Source organism: Vanessa atalanta, chromosome 28 (genome assembly GCF_905147765.1).
Source record: "Vanessa atalanta chromosome 28, ilVanAtal1.2, whole genome shotgun sequence".
Classification (NCBI taxonomy): Eukaryota; Metazoa; Arthropoda; class Insecta; order Lepidoptera; family Nymphalidae; genus Vanessa; species Vanessa atalanta.
Window position 1 is genome coordinate 3,766,233 of NC_061898.1, and position 20,053 is coordinate 3,786,285.

At 38.6% G+C, this 20,053-nt stretch overlaps 1 protein-coding gene across 1 annotated transcript in view; it reads right to left on the reverse strand.

Annotated features, from left to right (window-relative positions):
* Positions 1-20,053, reverse strand: part of LOC125074803 (serine/threonine-protein kinase 10) — a 48,587-nt gene that overhangs the window by 7,774 nt on the left and 20,760 nt on the right. The window contains exons 2-18 of the mRNA XM_047686229.1: positions 12,335-12,442; positions 11,632-11,757; positions 11,045-11,218; positions 10,226-10,424; positions 9,902-10,032; positions 8,772-8,951; positions 7,780-7,923; positions 5,336-5,417; positions 4,840-4,964; positions 4,447-4,692; positions 3,435-4,256; positions 3,032-3,148; positions 2,231-2,369; positions 1,804-1,910; positions 1,574-1,671; positions 1,259-1,411; positions 730-810 (exon numbers count right to left, since the gene is read on the reverse strand). Of these exons, the coding sequence (XP_047542185.1) occupies positions 730-810; positions 1,259-1,411; positions 1,574-1,671; positions 1,804-1,910; positions 2,231-2,369; positions 3,032-3,148; positions 3,435-4,256; positions 4,447-4,692; positions 4,840-4,964; positions 5,336-5,417; positions 7,780-7,923; positions 8,772-8,951; positions 9,902-10,032; positions 10,226-10,424; positions 11,045-11,218; positions 11,632-11,757; positions 12,335-12,361 (2,951 nt within the window). The 5' untranslated portion in view covers positions 12,362-12,442. The remainder of the gene's footprint in view (positions 1-729; positions 811-1,258; positions 1,412-1,573; positions 1,672-1,803; positions 1,911-2,230; positions 2,370-3,031; positions 3,149-3,434; positions 4,257-4,446; positions 4,693-4,839; positions 4,965-5,335; positions 5,418-7,779; positions 7,924-8,771; positions 8,952-9,901; positions 10,033-10,225; positions 10,425-11,044; positions 11,219-11,631; positions 11,758-12,334; positions 12,443-20,053) is intronic.

Consider the following 20,053-nt stretch of genomic DNA (forward strand, 5'->3'; position numbering starts at 1 on the left):
CATTACTCTGATCCCAATGTAAGTAGCTAAAGCACTTGTGTTATGGAAAATCAGACGTAACGACGGTACCACAAACACCCAGATCCAAGACAACATAGAAAACCAATGAACTTTTTCTACATCGACTCGGCCGGGAATCGAGCCCGGGACCTCGGAGTCTCGTACCCATGAAACCTTTATTTCCTGTCTATTCATATTCTTAGAAAAAACAATGAGCATCAGATGTAACTATGCATTTATTACATCTTGTAAGATTAGTTTTTTAAAATTTTAATAAGAAACTTTTTATCTGAAGACTGTATTGAATGAGTAAAGGATTGTTTTATTATAGTTAAAATAGGTATATCGCAATACGAAAAATCCTGTTTAAGGTTGTTGAATACATTGATAAGGCCTACTTTTCAGGCAATCTTATTGAGTAACGATACTCAAAAAAAAACCAATTCAATCCACGAAGACTTTTGTTTGATTTCAAAAGTGACTTCTGGGACTAACATGTACATTTAATTCACAGTAAAATCATCAATCATCAAAAAAATTACGTCATATTAGCCGAAATCCCCTCCCCACATGAGATTCGGTGAAATTTGTCTCGAATAAACGATACACGGAATTAAAGAATTATTATCAAATTGAATTCGGACCAAACAGGAACTAAACTAATGTAAACCTGCTTTTCATTTTGCAGTTAAAAACTAAGTTTTCTATCTATCATCGCTCATAGCGAACCTTTGTATCCTGTTGGGTTGTCCGTCTTGTGGTTTTCTCCTCAACACCACCTCTTCCGTGTCTTGATTTTCCGAATTTACTCTGTAATATAAAAAATAATTTATATACTCTTTTATTATTGTTACGAGATAATGCGTTGATCGTTCGTGGCTTGACTAAAAGGCCGCTGAGACCGAGATTTGTTCTCGAGAAATTCCTATGTATAGTTTATATGTTGAGACTTCAGTCAAGAAATCTGGGAGAGCCCAGAGTACACAGAATTAAGAAATTATTAGTATAACACTCTCATCTCTCCCCTCTCTCGAATAGTGCACCAATAGACTGTGGAAAATATCTTCTGCATAATTAGGCAGTTGAGATCAGTTGCCGTGACTTTCATTGATAAAGTCAAGCAGAAAAATAAGTGATTCTATTTCCACATCAAAGATAACATCAATATCATCCATAAACCAGGTTAAGAGTATTTGCTATACCCAGAATTTGATGCTGGTTGAAAGTGAGTTCTATTTTAAATTAGTAGTGTATATACCTAGCGGCACCGTTGAGTAGGTGGTGCGAGTCGGGTGAAGCGCTGGTGGCGCTCGTGGTGGTGGCCGTGGTTGCAGTGGTGGCCAGCGAGTCCGCGTCGCCGCGTCGCGACCGTTCCGAAGCAACCGAGCCGCTGTCCGACTGCGATCGACCGCTAGAATCGACAACAAATGGATAAACAATCACACCAAGTGTTTATTTTATTAAAAAAAAAAAGTTTTTGTACTACAATTTATGTGTGGAAAACATAATCTTTCGGGACATCGGGCCTCGACTTTAAAATTCATACAGTACTGTACAATCATATAGGCGGTACCTCTCGAAGCTGTCGGGGCTGAGTCTCGGCGCGGCGCTGGCGGAGTCGCGCACGCGCACCTCCTCGCCCACCGTCACCACCGACACGTGCGACGTGTCCTGAGGACGATTGGTACAGTTAGCACGACTGATATATGTACTTTTAAATTTAGTGTAACAGTTTTTACTTCTGTTTATATAAAAAAAATGTATTGTAATTCGATTGTATATATAAATGTTAACAAAACTTACGAGATTGAGATGATTTTGTTGACTGTCATCGAAGACTCCTGAATCACCAGCTCCGGGGCTGAGTATTAACACTTCACTACTATCCAGTCGCCGTCCGCGACTCTTTTCTGTAACCGATAAATGATTCTATTAATAAGACCTTTTGGTTACCACACACATAACATTCTAACACCAAAAAACATATATTTATATTTCTGAGATACACTTCACGATATAAATTTACGTTTGCAATTGACCATTAGGACTTAAGTCTTTTTTAATTTAATTAAGATAAAACTTGAGAACCTCACGTTTACAATAGTGGGATGATTTGGTAGCCTAATATAGTAATAGCATTCCCAAATAGGTTTGTCGTCGGGCAAGTGACGGTAAGTTTTGTTTGCAGTTGACCCCAGTTGGATCTATAGCGAATGATGGTGTAACATACCGTTGTAGCAGGTGGTGCAGTCGAGGGAGTCGAGCGAGGAGGGCGCGAAGGCGTCATCGTCGGAGGAGGAGCCGGCGCGGACCACTACCACTTCGTCCATGGGCGGTGTTGTCGATATGGTCACCGCGTTGTGGGGGAGCTGGGTAAGTATAAATGAATATTTATTAATACATATATCTTTTTTATACATTACACTTTGTATTTTATTTATCCGATGAAGAAATACAATAGACTTGAAAAAAAGTGTCATTAAATAAGGAGAAAAATTAAATAAAATTATGACTTAATATTTCTAAACTCTGCAAAAAGGTTGATACGCAGACATTATTATTATTATTATTAACTTTGCCGTTTCATAGATTCAAATCATTTGTAAAAAATACAAAGTAAAGAAGGCGTATTATTCGATACAAGATTATATAGATGATAAAAAGCGTGGATTTAATGCTTGTTGACTTCCAGGCAGGATATATTACATACATATATAATTGTATTCAACTAACATGACTGTATTTTTAAATGTTCAACTCATGTTCAAAAAGTAACTACTGAGTTTCTTGCCGGTTCGAATCTACATTCCGAACCGGCGTTAGCTTCACTTAATATAGTTTGTTAAATGACGATTCAAAAGTGCTTGCAAAAGTCTACATGAATAAAGTATATTTTGATTTTGACGAATGACAAATATCATCTAACCCATGCAGGTTGCCTCACGATGTTTTGCTAAAGTAAAACTTACATAATCGCTTCGACTATCGATGAAACATAATTATTCTATTGAATGGAGTAGTGTATACTGACCGGCGCGGCCGTGTTGAGCACGGGCGGGTGCGTGGTGGTGACGGTGACCAGCCCCACCGGCGCCGCCGCCAGCGAGTTGGGCTCCGCACTCACCGCCACAACGGTCACCGCCGCCGGCTGCAAGGGCAAGGGCTCTTTCATTTATCATATGGGACTGAGTAAATTTTCAAATATATATGTGTAAGGGAAAAGTATTACCATTATTTAATAAGACACGTATCACAAAATGATTACAAATTAAATCAAAATACATTTTTAGCAAACAATTGCCATTTTTTTTAAAGGTTACCGGTAAAGTTACTATCTGTCCTTGATTTTATAAGAGGTTATGAAAATTCCAAAATCCCCCTCTAGTTGAGCACAACGCTTCTGTGTCAGGAAATATGTAATTAAAACGACTCACCGTAACCGGTCTGATCTCGACCTTTCTCGGCTTCTCGACTTCCTTCTCCTCGATCGAGCTCGACCTCGAGTAGTCCTTACTAACGCGTTTGACTTCAACGCTACACCTGTCCTTGTCGTCCACGGACCGCGACCTCGACTCGATGCGACTAACTTCAGCGCTGACTCGCTTCGTATCGACTATCTCGTCGGTGGAGCTCGATCTGGAACGTTCCTTTTTATCGTTTCTAATGAGCTCAGCTATCGAGCGAACTTCGGGTTTAACTTCTTGGTTTTTATTTATCTCGACGCTGGATTTACTAATTTCCGTGTTAAATTTGCTAATGTCGGCACTTCTTCTGTTCGTCTCTTTTACTCTAACGTCCTCGTTGAGTCTGACATCGTCCGCGCTCTTTCTCACTTCTACCTTTGCCTTGTTCTTCTCTGGACTCGTCTTGACACTGGTCTTGTTGACTTCTGTCTTGTTGACGCTTTTGACGTCGAGGCTTGTTTTGGTGACGTCACTCGTTCGACTCGCGTCGATCTCAACTTTGTTGATGGCGAGGCTCGACCTGTTGACTTCCGTTGTGATCTCATTTATCTCGAGGCTTGTCCTCTTGATTTCTATGACTTTGTTCGTTTGCTTAACTTTTGGACTCCTGTTGAGTTCTTCGTTTAGTTTATCGTGTGCATTCGTTCCGTTGACAGTCGCCTGTTTGTCGTCTGTGGGTTCGGGGGAAGCTAATCTATGTTCGGGCTTTGGTTTCACGTCCTTATCATTAAATTCTTTTATTTCTGTTTTCTCTGATTTTTCTTCAACCGCCTTTTCTGCATCGCGACATACCTGTTTTCAAGATTTTTATGATTGTAAGTAATACTTTTATTCAATAAATTAAAACGATTTTAACTATAGGCTTCAAATTCTATTGTTTTAAATCTTTTTCAGCAAATGAAGCACTTAAATATTTTTTTTACAATTTTCTGAAATAAAATTTGGTAGCCATTAAAAAGATTGGGATAGATAAGGAACTAACCTGCTCCACGATGCGTCCGGCCACGGCCGAGGGCGTGGTGGGCGTAGAGGGAACTGTGGTAGGAGTTGAGGGCGCAGAGGGCGTGGTGGGGGTGACGGCGGGCGGGGGCGGCGCGGGCGGCTTGCGAACGGCACGCGCGGCGGGCGGGGCGGGGGAAGGGGGACCCGGTGAGGGCGGCGAGGGAGGTGAGGGGGGCGACGTCGCACCAGGGGGAGGAGGCGCGGGACCTTTTTCTTTCTTTGGTGCCTGAACATAAAAAATAATTACAATATAACTTTCCATTTGTTAACTTCCCATAACGTTGTAACCAAAATTTATAGAAGTAGGAAGGAATTTGTAATTGGAGCTCTCAAATCGGACCTCTGCCCTGTAAGTCGTAAATGATCGTCTCACCGGCGGTCTCCTGTCAGCGGGCGGCGCGTCGTCGGGCAGCGCGCGCTTGGCGGGCGCGGCGGGCGCGGGCGGCGCGGGCGACGCGGCGCGCGGGGAGGGCGGCGCGCGGGCCTCCGCCTCCGACACTGGGGGGCGAGGTGCGCAGTGATTACGTGCGTTATACTTGTTAAAATCTAGTCCGGCAGAGACACTTGCGGACAGTTCTATCTTCCGAGACTTATCTATTGTACTCGTAAATGAACTGAATCTCACACTACGACATAATGCTGTTCTAAGTTAGCACATGAATAGACGATTCATCTTAAAAAAATATCTATGCTGTTTATCCTTGAGGAGTTCCTTCTTTTGGAGTCAATCTTGGGACCCAACATGTAAAATTCCGTAGGATAAGAGCAATTGATACTTATTCAGCTTACAAGATTTGACGCAAACAAACCAACAACAACTATAAATCAAGTAAATAATTTTAAAACCGTATCGCATCAGAACAACTCACTCTTGATGTCCGGTGTGTCGCCCGACCTCACCGAGGTGGAGTCATCTTCCATGTCCACATGCATCTGGGAGCTGCGGTGCTCCTGCGCACGAAACAAAACCGAATCAATCATTATAACACGTTAAACGGCCGACACGAACGTTATGTGTCTATATTAACTCTGTAAAGGATGACATTTTTGATATACGACTTCAAAACAAAAATTAAAAAATTAAGCATATTACATCGTATAAAGTAAAATAAGCGACAAAAGTTTGGTGTTAGTATTTCGTTGATGCTTATACAGGGTTGCATAGACATAACTGTATCTAATAAAAAGTTCAGTTCTTGGATGTTTTTCTCGGTAGAATCTTTCACTCATTCCCAATCGGTAGTAACTTTACATTACTAAACTGTATACTAAAATGTAAACTTACTAACATTTCGGAATATAGATTACACCCAGACGAACCGAGAAAAAACTTAATCGATAATATATATAAAAAAATAAATATATAAACAAACTGTAATAATAAAAATAAATTAAAAAGCAACAAACATTAACAAATCCACATAATACAAAACCTAAAAAAAAAAACTTACAATGACAAAGATTGACCCGTTTATGAAAAGTTTCAAACCAATGGAATGAAGAATAAAGATAAATAAACAACTTCGACCTTGAATCGAAACGATATCATTGGTCGAGATCAAAAATGGCGTTTCGAACGCGGTTTTGAATTTGGAAATAATATTTAAGTATAAGTTGAGTGGAATGTTTTTTTATAAACATATAGCGGGACGGTTTGTTTATCTTTACTTCCGACATGATAACACAGTATAGATACCTTCGACGACGGCTGATCCTCTAGCGGCTGGCCGTTCGATTCGCATGCAATGTAAACCAGACACGTACGTAACATTAACGTACAGTATAACATATCACACTCGTAAATCAACAGGGACAACTATTGTGTGATTTCTTTACTGCATTTTAAATAGCAATCTGAGAAAACGAGATATCTCACGGAGGTTTACTGAATACAGGGCAAGCGAGGCGCCCCGGGCGCGAGCGCTGGGTACTAACCAACCCGCTGGTAGTGCTCCCGGCCCGCGCGCCGCCGCCCGCGCCGCGCCCGCGCCTTCCGCCGCGTGCACACGTACATTACATAAACGCGGAGCCGTGCTGGCTTCGGCGTGCGCCACTTTACTGAATCTAGATACAATGTCGGGCACGACGAGGCTCGCTCGGACGACGTACGCTTGTACTCCGTCTCGCTCACTCGCGCGACCGCCGCTTTGCGCCACATGAGATGGGTTGCGTCGTCACGTTCACTCGTATCACATATAATTCAACCTATCATCCCAAACCTCATTGAAGACGCTTCGCTTGAGAATAAATTTCAATGAAATATTGTCTAATATTTTTCTGACACGGTACTGAGACGTCGTACCAAAGCGTAATCAAAATCGTCTCGCAAATCTAAAGTACACGTAGTCGTACGTCGTGTACGTAAATGAAAGCGAGTGATCAATACCAACTACACGAATTGAGCCGTTGCCTTTTACTCTATATAATTAACCAATTGGACGTTTTTATACGAATCACACACGCCTAAAGCCAGCACAGTTCCAAATAAACGACATTGACGTTCGTTATAAAATCTAGTGGTATTTATTTTGTTTATATAATGTACGATTGAATTGTGTAAGGATTAGTATGGTTGCGTGTAAAATATAATTATTAATGTACAGTATATATTGTTAAAACAGTGTGAAGATGCCTTATCCTTTTCATAAATACAAATTCAAGTCAAAAGTACTCAATATTTGAACTCCATTGACATTTCGTTGTACGATATTTATAACAGATACTATACATCGTAATGTTTGAGTAAATTATTCATAAATATAAACATAAAATATTATATATACTTGGAAAAACTACTTTAATATATGATATAAATTAATTTAAATTTATGAAGTACTCATTTAAAAAAAAAAGTTCGTTGTGATGGTGAATTTTACTTTATCGTGGAATAATTAAAATGGCAACACATATCACTTCGGACCACAGACAATGTTCCATTAAAGTGTTGTAACTTAGATAAGGCGACAAAATACAAATATCTTTCATAAAAAGGATAAGTCAGATTCACAGTAATATAATTCAATTAAAAAATTATTAACGTGGATTAGTTAAGCGATATTATTATTGATATTAAATTTACATAGTATACTAAACATATTCCATTAGAATATATGTAATCCACTTTTATGAAGCAATATATAATAGCTAGACAATATATTATAATACAAATATGTTTAATAAACAACACATAATTGTTGATATATAGAACCCCATATTAAAAACTTTATCATACATACAAAAATATAAGTTTTTTTTTTCCATTTATAGTTTTATTTTCCACATAGTGTACTTTATAAATAAAAATATGTAGTACCTCTGAATCGTCGTCCAAGAGTTCTTCCTCGACCACCTCTGCGCGGTACTCGAGTAGGAGGTCACGGAGCGACTTCGAGTCGAGGTCGCCGGAGACGAACTCGTGTTTAAGGAGATCGGTGGCTGTCGGCCTCTTTTCTGGATCCTATGCATCGAAACGAAATTTTGTATACTATATTTTTTTTTAGCATTAGCAGCCCGTAAATGTCCCACTGCTGGGATAAAGTTCTCCTCTCCCTTTGAGGAGAAGGTTTGAAGCATATTTCACCACGCTGCTCCAATGCGGGTTGGCGGAATACACATGTGGCAGAATTTCGTTGAAATTAGACACATGCAGGTTTCCTCACGATGTTTTCCTTCACCGCCGAGCACGAGATGAATTATAAACACAAATTAAGCACATGAAAATTCTGTGGTGCCTACCTGGGTTTGAACCCGAAATCATCGTTTAAGATGCACGCGTTCTAACCACTGGGCCATCTCGGCTCTAGTATACTATATACTAAATGTAAACTCCCAGCATTTACAAATATGTACAAAAACTTGCTGACTTCCAGGCAGGTTATATTATATACACATATAATTTTATTTAACTAACATAACTTTGTATTTTAAATGTTGGAAAAGGAGTAACTACTAAGTTTGTTGCCAGTACTTCTTATATAGTTCTGTAAAATGAAGAATCAAAAATGCTTGTTCGTTCAAGCTTACTTGAAATTATATTCTGAATAAGTATAACATTAAATTAAAAAAAAAAAACACATAATTAAAAAATTACATAAACAATACAATATATTGTTAGTAAGTTTTGAAAAAGTAAAACACAAAAATTTACGAGGCTCCACCCCTTAAGGGGTTGAAACGGGGGTAGAAAGTTTGTGTTTTAAAAATTTTAGTTCAGCTAATACTTTAATAAAACTAACTAACTAAACTAAACAAACTAAAAAAAAAATTAAACTCTTTCATTATTAGAAGTCCGTTAAATATACTCACTTTCACAAGAGCCTTCGCTATGAAGTCATTGAAAGATTTACTCCAGAGGGACGGCTGGTCGAGGCTCGGTGGATCGCTCTTTTGTATCTTCAAGAGGACCCTCATCGGTGTCATCTCGTGGTTCGGCGGTTCCATCTGTGCGAACTCTATAAGCGTAATACCTAGCGACCAGATATCCACCTGGAAAAAGAAACACATTCAATTTTACAAAGTTTGAATGGCAGTTAAGGCGATTCAGTGGTTACTTGGGGTTGTAAGTGTACCCCCCAACTCATATACATTGGAACTTTAATAAATATGATGCTTGCCTTACTTGCATTAAGTCCCTCTAAGTTTATCCTCCTCCTCCTAAGGTGTCAACCTTAAAGTGAGGTATTAATATATAATATTGATTTAGGACTTTAGTGCTCCCGTAAAGAACATATGGCCCTTTCCAATAGAAGTAGGAATAAAGATAAACAAACATTCGATTTATGTACGTTTTTCATGCGAATTGTTAATAACTCAGCTGTATTGTGCACTACTAAGAGTTTATGATTAATATATCTTTATTTATTATACAACACTATTACACTTAACTTGGTGGTAGGGTTTTGTGCTGTGTGTTGTGTTACCCGTCTGGGTAGGTACCACCCACTCACCAGATATTCTACCGCCAAATAACAGTACTCTGTATTGTTGTGTTCCGGTTAGAAGCCAGTGTAATCCTGTTATTACACTGGTTCAATGGCCCATGTGCTCGTCCGCCGACCAATGCCATAAAAAAAAACTACTTTTATCCACTTTAATTTTACTTCCAAAATCCCGATGGTAAATTCGTCGACGTTCAAAACGCAATTTTTTCACACATCCATAGTGAATATCATAGATTAATCGGGCTCTCGACCAATGATATCGCTTCAATTTGCTGTCAAATGTTGTTTATTTGGCTTTTCTCCTGTTATGGTTGGAATACAGTATATAGCCGGTACGTCTTGGTCCTTGTCGCCCCATCAGAATAGTCAAAATATAGTTTTTTTGCACACTTGCATGACAATATAGTATTAATCTTTGAAATAGACATTCTTATTCTAGAAGTAGATTAAATGTATATTATTGACTCCACGCTACACACCATATGGTGGACCCACCTTGAAGTCGTAGGGGTGGTCACGGAAGGTCTCGCAGAGCACGACCTCGGGCGCCATCCAGTACGGCGTGCCGATGAACGTGTCGTGCTTCTGCAGCGTCGACTTGTTCTTAGCCGACACGCCGAAGTCGGCTGTGGGGGGGGGGGGATCAGATTGTGTGGTTAGTACTTAGAATTATAACTTTAACTTTTATTCGTCAAAAATAATTATTACAGATACGGCAAGACATACGGACAAAATGTGATAAGTAAGTCTTTTTTAATTAATTAAATAAATACTTGAATTAGGAAAGGTATTATTATACAAGTATGTAACGTGACATACCGAGCTTGACGCCCCCCACCATGGTGGCCAGCACGTTGCCGGCCTTCAGGTCCCGGTGTATGACGCGGCGCGAGTGCAGGAACTGCAGCCCGCGGCACATCTCGCGACACACGTACGCGATCTGCGACTCGTTGAGGCCCTTCTCCAGCTCCGACATCACCGAGTCCAGCGCGCCGCCGTCGCAGTACTCGAGCAGCATCTGAAATTATACTCGTTTATTTACCTCGGTCAAGTTGGTTCTCAGGAGCTTTAAACTTTTGGTTGGTGATAGAAGCCGCCAAGCAATCGAACCTTATCTTGATTATTTGTTTGTAGTAGTGTAATGCCTTAGTACGAAAAGCCTGTGCTCCTGCTCTCTCCTCTCGTGCATAGCTTAACGAATTATTAACTCGCGTTTGTGGCGGAAGTTTTAAATTGACGTGACTTGTAAGTACAACTATCCCCACTATATATAATAAATAAATAAATATCGGACAACATCACATACATTACTCTGATCCCAATGTAAGTAGCTAAAGCACTTGTGTTATGCTAAATCAGAAGTAACGATGGTACCATAAACACCCAGATCCAAGACAACAGACAAGAAAATATATTGACTCGGCCGGGAATCGAACCCGGGACCTCGGAGTGGCGTACCCATGAAAACCGGTGTACACACTACTCGGCCACGGAGGTCGTCAAAACTATTTATAATTCAAATACCGTTATTATATTTCAACTACCGTTTAAGTATTTTTGTTTATCTCACTTTTCACGTACCGCTCGACAGCAGTTCTCCGGCACCTGTTTTAGTGAATGTACCTCACGTCAACTCACCCATAGCTTGTTATCGATGAAGTACGCCTCGTGCAGTTCGACCACGTTCGGATGCCGAACTTCGGAGAGGATCTCGATCTCGACTGTGAAGTCCGCGAGATCGTCCTCGTTGTCGAGGACGCACATCTTGGCCGCGGCGAGCTGACCCGTCGTCTTGTGCTGCGCTTTGTATACCTGACGATGTGGCAATATTCAAAGTTCATCAACTCTAAAAACGATACTTTTCATAGATTTTTACAGGACTGATTGGACTGGACTTAATTATCAGACTTTTATATGTTCAAATGATATGTTCAAACCAGTCAATAGCGCAATGGTTTACGGGCATTCTAGCGATGTGCAGGTCACAGTCGATAAGAATTTCACGCCTCTATTCTGAACCAAAAACACAAATTGATAAATTCAAGAGCCTTTTTTTTATAAGTAAAGGTAAAGGTTGTGCTAGGACAGGAATGGAAATCGTTCAATTTCCAAGTCTCTTGAATTTATCAATTTTTGTGTTTTTGGTTCAGATTGGAGGCGTGAAATTTGAACACAATTCCTATTACACCCGAACAAAGTCGTGACGGACATTTCGTATGACATACCTTTCCAAAAGCGCCATCGCCAAGCTCGCCGACCATATCCCAGTTCTCGCCCGGGTCGCAATTGTCCCGTATGTTACTGAACACTTTCTTTTTCTTGGCGTCATTGCCGCCGCCCAGGTGCAGCACCTGAAAATTTTAAACATATATCTATTAAGATACCTTGTTTATTACTTTTTCTAAGGTCAATTACAGTGGCAGGGTCAAAACTAAACCTAAATATATGCACTGCAGACAGTTCCCTATTAATATTTATTTATTCTACTCAAATACCTATTTAAATTTATTATTACTTTCAATTTATTACGTTTCAATGACAGCTTTGCTATCAGAATTTGCTTTAATATCAAAGTTATTATTTGGCTTAACTCCTCCTGCTATTGGAATAGGCTGTACAAATGATTGGTCTGTGTAGTGTACCAATTGCATATTATTTATTGAATTTAATTTCACGAGAATTCGTAATAAAAAAAGTAAAATATCCCACTGCTGGTATGTGGCCGCCTCTCGCTTTGAGGAGGTTTGGAGATTATTCCAACAAGCTGCTCCAATGCGAATTGGTGAATTTCATTGAAGTTAGATAATTCATCACGACATTTTCCTTCACCGCGGAGCAAATTGAAAATTCAATGGTGCTTGCCTCAAGATGCAGTCGTTTTAACCACTGGGCCATATCGGCTCCCGTATAATGAATAGTGTGTATTACCTTTTTAAGATTATTAAAGAAAGACATGTCGTTAGTTTGCGCGCCGTGAGCCGACGCGCGGGCGTCTCAACCGTCTTTACTCATCCTGACGCCGCGCCTCTGCTGTATCTGAAACACGATAAACAATTAATTATTATATAGATCAGGGGTGGCCTTAACCGTCTAGGCGCCCGGGGCTGAACATGCATTCGGCGCCCTTTTATATCCGAACAGGGTCGGACTGGGAGGTCAAAGACTTTTTTCGTGTGTACAGAGCGTAAGTGCAGTGTGAACGAGGACCAGGTCTAGCGACATGCGTACGGTATTGAGAAACTCCAGACTTAGGCGCCCCGCTATCACCGGCGAATGATGATATATATATACACTGAAGCAACAGATAAGCAAAGACCTATACTCCTTCGATGATATGTTTCAAAGCATTGCTGCTCGGGGGTAGACTAAGTGATGCATAGGTGGTTCCTTGCACAAAGCCCTACGAAAAAGTAAAATGAAGTAAAATTTTGTCTATGACCTATGCACTAATAGTGCTATTTACGCATGTGGGTATACATTATACATGCAACAATTGCACGCACCACCCACGGGACGTGTAAAAGGCTCCTCGGTCATACTCGACGCATGCACGATGCGACATTAATTCCGGTATCAATTAACGTACGGCCTTAAGCGCTGTAGGTGAATATGTAATCCCGACAAAACGTGTGTTAGCGAGTAACCCTAGCCTCCACGGTGCTATGTCATAGGATGTCGTCGTTAATTATACCACATCATTATTACATATAGTTATAACCGAAACTATTTATTTTACATTATTATATATAAAATTATTATTGTAATTAATTTTATTTAATAATTTGTTAAATTTTAATTTTATGTGGCATAGTATTTAAGATTGGTAAAACTACGTATTTTTCCTTTTTTTTTACAGAAGAATATCTGTATTGGGTGGTACCTACCTAGAGCGCAAAACACAAGGTTGCCACTATCTGCCAATAGTATACCTTTAGTTTTTATATGTATATGTTACTGTAAAAGCTCAAACTACTCGGTAAATATTAAGATTATCTAGTATAACCTAAGATTTACCTAAGATTATGAATGGTAAATGTCCATAAAATTTTGGGTTTCGAACTATTACCATCATTCACTTGGTAAATCTTAGGATTTACATGTTAGGTAATGTTAGGTTGGAATGGTATAAAAGTCCGAAAAAGTCGTCCCTTTATAGTAAATACTTACATATATCAACTAATATCGGTAAATCTTATAAGCCCATATAAAGTATATAGTTAGATATTAAAGAAATCGACGAAAAAAAAATCTTACCAACGCAACGTAAATCCAAATATAGTCAAAGATTGGAAGTTAATTAACAATAAACCCGCTTGTATTACAAACACGTAACCCGCGACCGCCGCGGGCCTTGTAATCGTCCTTGTCGCACTGATAGGACGTGCGGGGCGAGGGAAAGTGACCTCTGTCGTTACTAAGCTACGGCGACGAGATGTATTTGAGTAATGTTCATATGGGTTCTTGGTGTGTGGTACATGTTTCGAGTAATTTAAAAAAATTAAATTTATATATTTAAATTGAATTAAATTTAAAAAAAGTTACATTTGCGAAGGTCTGTCTGTGTGTTGCGCTTTCATAGCCAAACTGAACTGAATTTTAAGTTTAAACACCTAAGAAGGATTAAGCTATTTTTTTACTACATGACGACCAACCCCTTGAAGACGAACGAAGCCGCAGACAACAACTCTTAACAAATATTTGGAGACGTAATTGTTGAGGACGATTTTACTGAGGAAATCAATCAAATCAAAATAGTCTTCGCTCGCGTTTTAGGGATTTGTCGTCAGATATTATGCATAAAACAGTAACCTAATCTCTTGGAGTTCAAGCGTTTTTTTACAGTAAATCTCATAAAATTAGGTTCAACAGTTTGGCCGTGGAAAAGCAACAGACAGAGTTACTTTCGCATTTATAATAATAGCTTACATTAGCAGCCTGTGAATTTCCCACTGCTGGGCTAAGGTTTCCTCTCCCTTTGAGCAAGAGATGAATTATAAGCACAAATTCATTGGTGCCTGCCTGGGTTTGAACCCGAAATTATCGGTTAAGATGCACGCGTTCTAACCACTGGACCATCTCCTAAACTAAGTAAACCGTTTCAAGTCATATCGAGAATTCTTTATTCTAATTGAAGACCAACGACTACCTCCTCCAAGCTTTTTTATTTATCGAGCTTTATTCGTCGCCGTTTTTTATTGACGTGAGATTAAAAATTTATCGATAGGCCAAGTTAACAATATACGCGGACACTTTACTTGACTTCGCACGCGATATCAATTCTTGGATATATCGTAAATGTTTCGAGTTTTCCTCCGCAGCCGAACACGTCGTGAATTATAAGCACTCGGACGAATGTGAGCTCAATGGCGCTGCCGGATTTGAAACCGTGACCTATGGTAATATGCACGTGTCAAAAGATTAAATATAGAAGCATTACAGTTATAGTCTTTACCAACGACAAGAAGACAAAGGCCAAATAAACAACACTTGACATCGAATTGAAGCGATATCATTGGTCGACAGCTTGAATTTTGTTCAATTCAAGTTATCGATATTATATTCGTTAATTCTTTATTCTCTGTACATCAACGGCTTTTACAATTAATATATACGGATATTCATATTGTTGTGAAAGAATTACGTTCGAACAATGGCGAATCTGTTATCGGAACTTTGAAAAATTAAAGTGGATACAGGCAGTTAAGTCTAATAGTGTTGTATTATAAATAAATATATATTTATCATAATTTAATTGAAATTATTAGCAAATCGCATGAAATTCGTAAATATAGGATTTGTTTATCTTTTTTCCTACTTCGATTGGAATAGGCTGCAGATATATTGATACCGGTTCACACTGATCGTGAGTTTTAAACTGAACACTCGTCAGAGAACTGGAGCGATGGAAACACTGCGCTGGAACAGTTTATAACTCGTACCAAGCGATCACGTATCATTAGTCACGTTAACTGCCTACCAATATTTTATCGGCGTGTAACCGAGTTTCCGTTGACGCGATAGTGTTGACATTTTACCATTAAAACTATGTATTTAGATCTCTTTTTCATTATCGAATTGCTTTTATAACATTACATATCAAATCCGTAACTGATATTTTAAATCGGCAAGATTTTATGTTCGATCTTATACCAAGATTTTGGTGGTAGGGTTTGGTGCAAGCTAGGAACGGTAGTTACCATCGCTGCAGTTAAACAGGTTTAATTATTATTAACCGAAACGATCGGTTGAAAGGTTGAGTGACCAATGTAACTACAAGGACGAGGGACGTTCCATTCCAATCCCAACGTTCGTACGCCTTCCTATCAGGGTTGAAAAAAATCAGGATTTAAAAAAAAACCTAATTAATCACGACCGTTTTGATGTTTTTCGTTTTATTATTTAATTCAACTACATTTTGAGAAGAGGAACAGTCAAGAAAATTTCCAGTGGTGAAGCGATTGTTTCGGGCGATAGCTTCTTCAGCTGCTGTGGAAAGAGTGTTTTCCACCTTTGGAATTGTTCACAGCAAATTAGAAAACCGACTGGGACATTTTTTAATCAAATATAATAATAATACTTATTTCTCAGATTTAAGCGACACTAGTTAGTACCTTAATTATAATTTCAGTACATACGTATTCAAGCGTTTCTGGATAATCCACCTCTAAGATATGAAATATACACCAATGCGGTACACAAAGAGGTCTTAAATTAACGTAATATTTTAAATTAATCTGTAAATATATTCAACTTCCAGGCGGGCAACAGCTAGTCTTATATAAAAAAGGACGTATGTAGATGTTAGTGTTAGATAACTTAGTAGGGCGATGGATGGGTGTCCAAGTAGGAGTTACAACGGACCGTCACAGCTGATCGGCGTGCACCCAGTGACCCGAACTCTCTCATTACTGTACATATGTTTTACGTCGGGAATCGAGACTTGCGCGTAAGACGAAATAAAATCGAAATAACAGATCACCTTATCAATACTAATATTATGAACACAAAAGTAACTATATCTGTATGTCTGTCAAGGCAATAAAATGAAGAAAAAAAAAATGAAAACCAAGCCCTTATACGCGAGAAAAATCGCGGGCAACAAGTGTTTTCAAATAGATACAATTAATGTATAGAAAATAGAGCAGTAATAACATAACCGTACTGTTGTGAAGCTACTGAGTTTCTTGCCGGTTCTTCTCGGTGAAATCTACATTCCGAACCGGTGGTAGCTTCCATTAATATAGTTTGTTAAATGACGATTCAAAGGTGCTTGTAAAAGTCTACTTGAATAAAGTATATTTAGATATATGTTTTTGTAATTATCAATTAAAACTAGTACCATCACATCTACGGCTTGCACGGTTAATATATAAGATAGCGTTATAACATAAATAAAGATATATTAATCAAGAATACTACATCTGAGCTATTAGCGTGGAATGCATACATCTAAGGTATGTTTATCTTTATTCTTTATATTATTACTAGCGACCCGCTCCGGCTTCGCACGGGTGCAATGCTGATACTAAATATACAACAGAATGTCTCTACCTGCATGTGTCTAATTTCAACGAAATTCTGCCACATGTGTATTCCGCCAACCCGCATTGGAGCAGCGTGGTGGAATATGCTCCAAACCTTCTCCTCAAAGGAGAGGAGGCCTTTATCCCAGCAGTGGGACATTTACGGGCTGCTAATGCTAATAATGCTACTATATTATACATTTAAACCTTCCTCTTGAATCAAAATCCCTTGTGTAATTTTAAAGATCTAAGCATACATAGGGACAGCGACGGTAGCGGCGACTTTGTCTTATACTATGTAATGATAGTTTCCGCCCTTGACTTGACGCGCGTGATATAATTTTCTGTTGTGACTACTCAGTTTCTCTTCTCACTTTTCGGTAGAGTCTACGATCAGAACAGGCGGTAGCTTTATATTGCCGTCAGCTCATATGTCTTGTATAAAGTGTATTTTCAGAATTTCATGTTTGAGTAGTTATCACGTTTAAAGCGTAACAAACACACAAACTCACTCTCAAATTCATAACATTAGTTAGGTTACGTCATTTATTTACTTGACTCAATTCGGAGTTATGATAACATAGAAAATCCTATATAAATAAATAAAATAAAATAGCCTTTATCGCTGCTTATTTTTACAATAAATTGATACATGCCTACTTTCTAACAACTAAATAACAGATTCTTATACTAATTTGTATTAAAGTATAAAGATCGGCAACTGGTTGCTTTTGTTGAACAGCTTGTCCGTCGACAAAGGCATCTTCTAAACATTTCCACGTATTCCTGTCTCTTGCTAATCGGCTCCATATTCGGCCAGCTATTTGCCGCAAGTCATCTTCCCATCTTTTGTTTTGTCTGCCTCTACTTCTTTTTTCATCCCTTGGATACCATTCTGTTACTAATCTACTCCATTTTTCTATATTTTCTCTCGACATATGTCGAATCTCTTGAAAATCCTATATACCCCTATATAAATTCAATCAAAATTATATTTTTTTCTTTTTCACGGAACATCTTAACGTACCACCAATATGTACCCAATATTATAAATATAAAACTACTTAGTAGACATTAATACTTAGAAGGAAAAAACAGCCCAAGGAATCTTATGTATATCGGAGCGTGGTTACTTTGGTTGTTGATTTGGATAAAAATTAATGTATCGAGTAGTTGGCAATAATGTTTGATGGCTGATTTACTTTTAAGAGCGGGTCACCCCGAATGGAGTTGTAAGTGTCATGGCAACGCGAGTCGTTATGTTTTGACAGGCGATTCGAATGCGATCGTTGCTTGCAAACCCATTTGCTCTTAATCGAGATGAATTATTGTAATCCTTTGATATCATTGTGGTGTACGATTATTGAATCAATTAATACAGTGAGTAGACGATATTAAATACGTTTTATTTTGTGAATATCTCCATTGCACGCCCACATAGTCTTACAAATGTCGGATCAATCCCCGAACCCAACTGTTCGGCATCCTGCTTATATATTTTTAAATATACATGATAATACGTACTTATTAGCGAATTAACGCATTCCAGCATTATGTCACCGCCGGCCAGCGCCGAGATTACTCACACTATAGTATTATATTGTTTGTATTGGTGATATGTTTGTGTGGGTGATGTCATTCGTTACTTTGGCGGATGGTCCAAGTGCGGTCCAAGTGCAAATAAATTGGTAGTAAAAATTTATAATCAAGTTCCTTATAACACTGTGTGCGGTTGTGTAGTGTTTAGAGATATATATTACCTGTTTTTATTTAAAAAAATATACTTTGTTTATTAATTATAAATAAATTGGTTTTATTATTTATTTATATGTCGGCGGAAAATCACATATTTAAGAAAACCACGTGCCCGAAAATTATTTTAATAAATGAAAACTGTTCGATTATTAAATTGATAATATTTAGTGAATTTTAAGATGTTAAATTAGTCTGAAATATTTTACCGTTCATAAATAGTGTTGTTATATTGAGTGAATAGTGTCCCCACCCAATTTTGTTATAAAATGCCGAACGCCTGCCGGTATCGAGAGGCTTGTTCGAACCGTCGGAGCGATCGGACCTTCTCAGTTTGGAATTAACCACAGAAGAATATTTCCTGAGTTTAATTTCACACCTTCGAGGATGAATAGAAATCCAAACCCTGACATTCGTGACGTCAGCAATACTGACGTCATGTTTTTTTAAAAACAAGCCGGGACAAGCCACTTCGTCATATATAATCTCACATACGTATTGGCTAAGTTTAAGTATTACGCTTAGGAGCACAAACTATCTGTGCAATTAAAACTCAAAGCTGTTGAATTTTACATTAGCAGCCCGTAAGTGTCCCACTGCTGGGATAAAGGCCTCCTCTCCCTTTGAGGAGAAGGTTTGGAGCATATTCCACCACGCTGCTCCAATGCGGGTTGGCGGAATACACATGTGGCAGAATTTCGTTGAAATTAGACACATGTAGGTTTCCTCACGATGTTTACCTTCACCGCTGAGCACGAGATGAATTATAAACACAAATTAAGCACATGAAATTTCAGTGTTGCCTGCCTGGGTTTGCACCCGAAATCATCGGTTAAGATGCACGCGTTCTAGCCACTGGGCCATCTCGGCTCGAATTGAATGTTCGGCTGTTGAATTGGTATTCACATTTAAAATGAGTATACATTATTATTTTTTTTTATTTATATATATTTCTAGTCAGTAAGATATACTTCGAAACACTCGCCAACAGAAAACATTTAAACAAATCGCTCCGCTCGTAAACTTGGACCGCTGCGCTTAACAATGGAAACGCGATCTGAATTTAAGTTGGACGTAATTGGAATATATATCTTAGGGTTTAATCATAAACCACGGTCAAGAGAAAAGGTTATAGACACGGTTGAACAGTTTTATTAACTCTAATTGATGGTTAATTGTGGGGGGGGGGGGAATAATATACTAGACATTTCTTTCTTTACGAATAGCGTATCTGTTTGCAATAAGCAGACAGACACATCCTACTAATGTGAATGAGAAAGTTTATGACTACTGGATTAATTTTGATGAAACTTTATCATAATATAGTTTATACATCGGTTACGAATATAATATCAAGTCATTGCGTAGATTT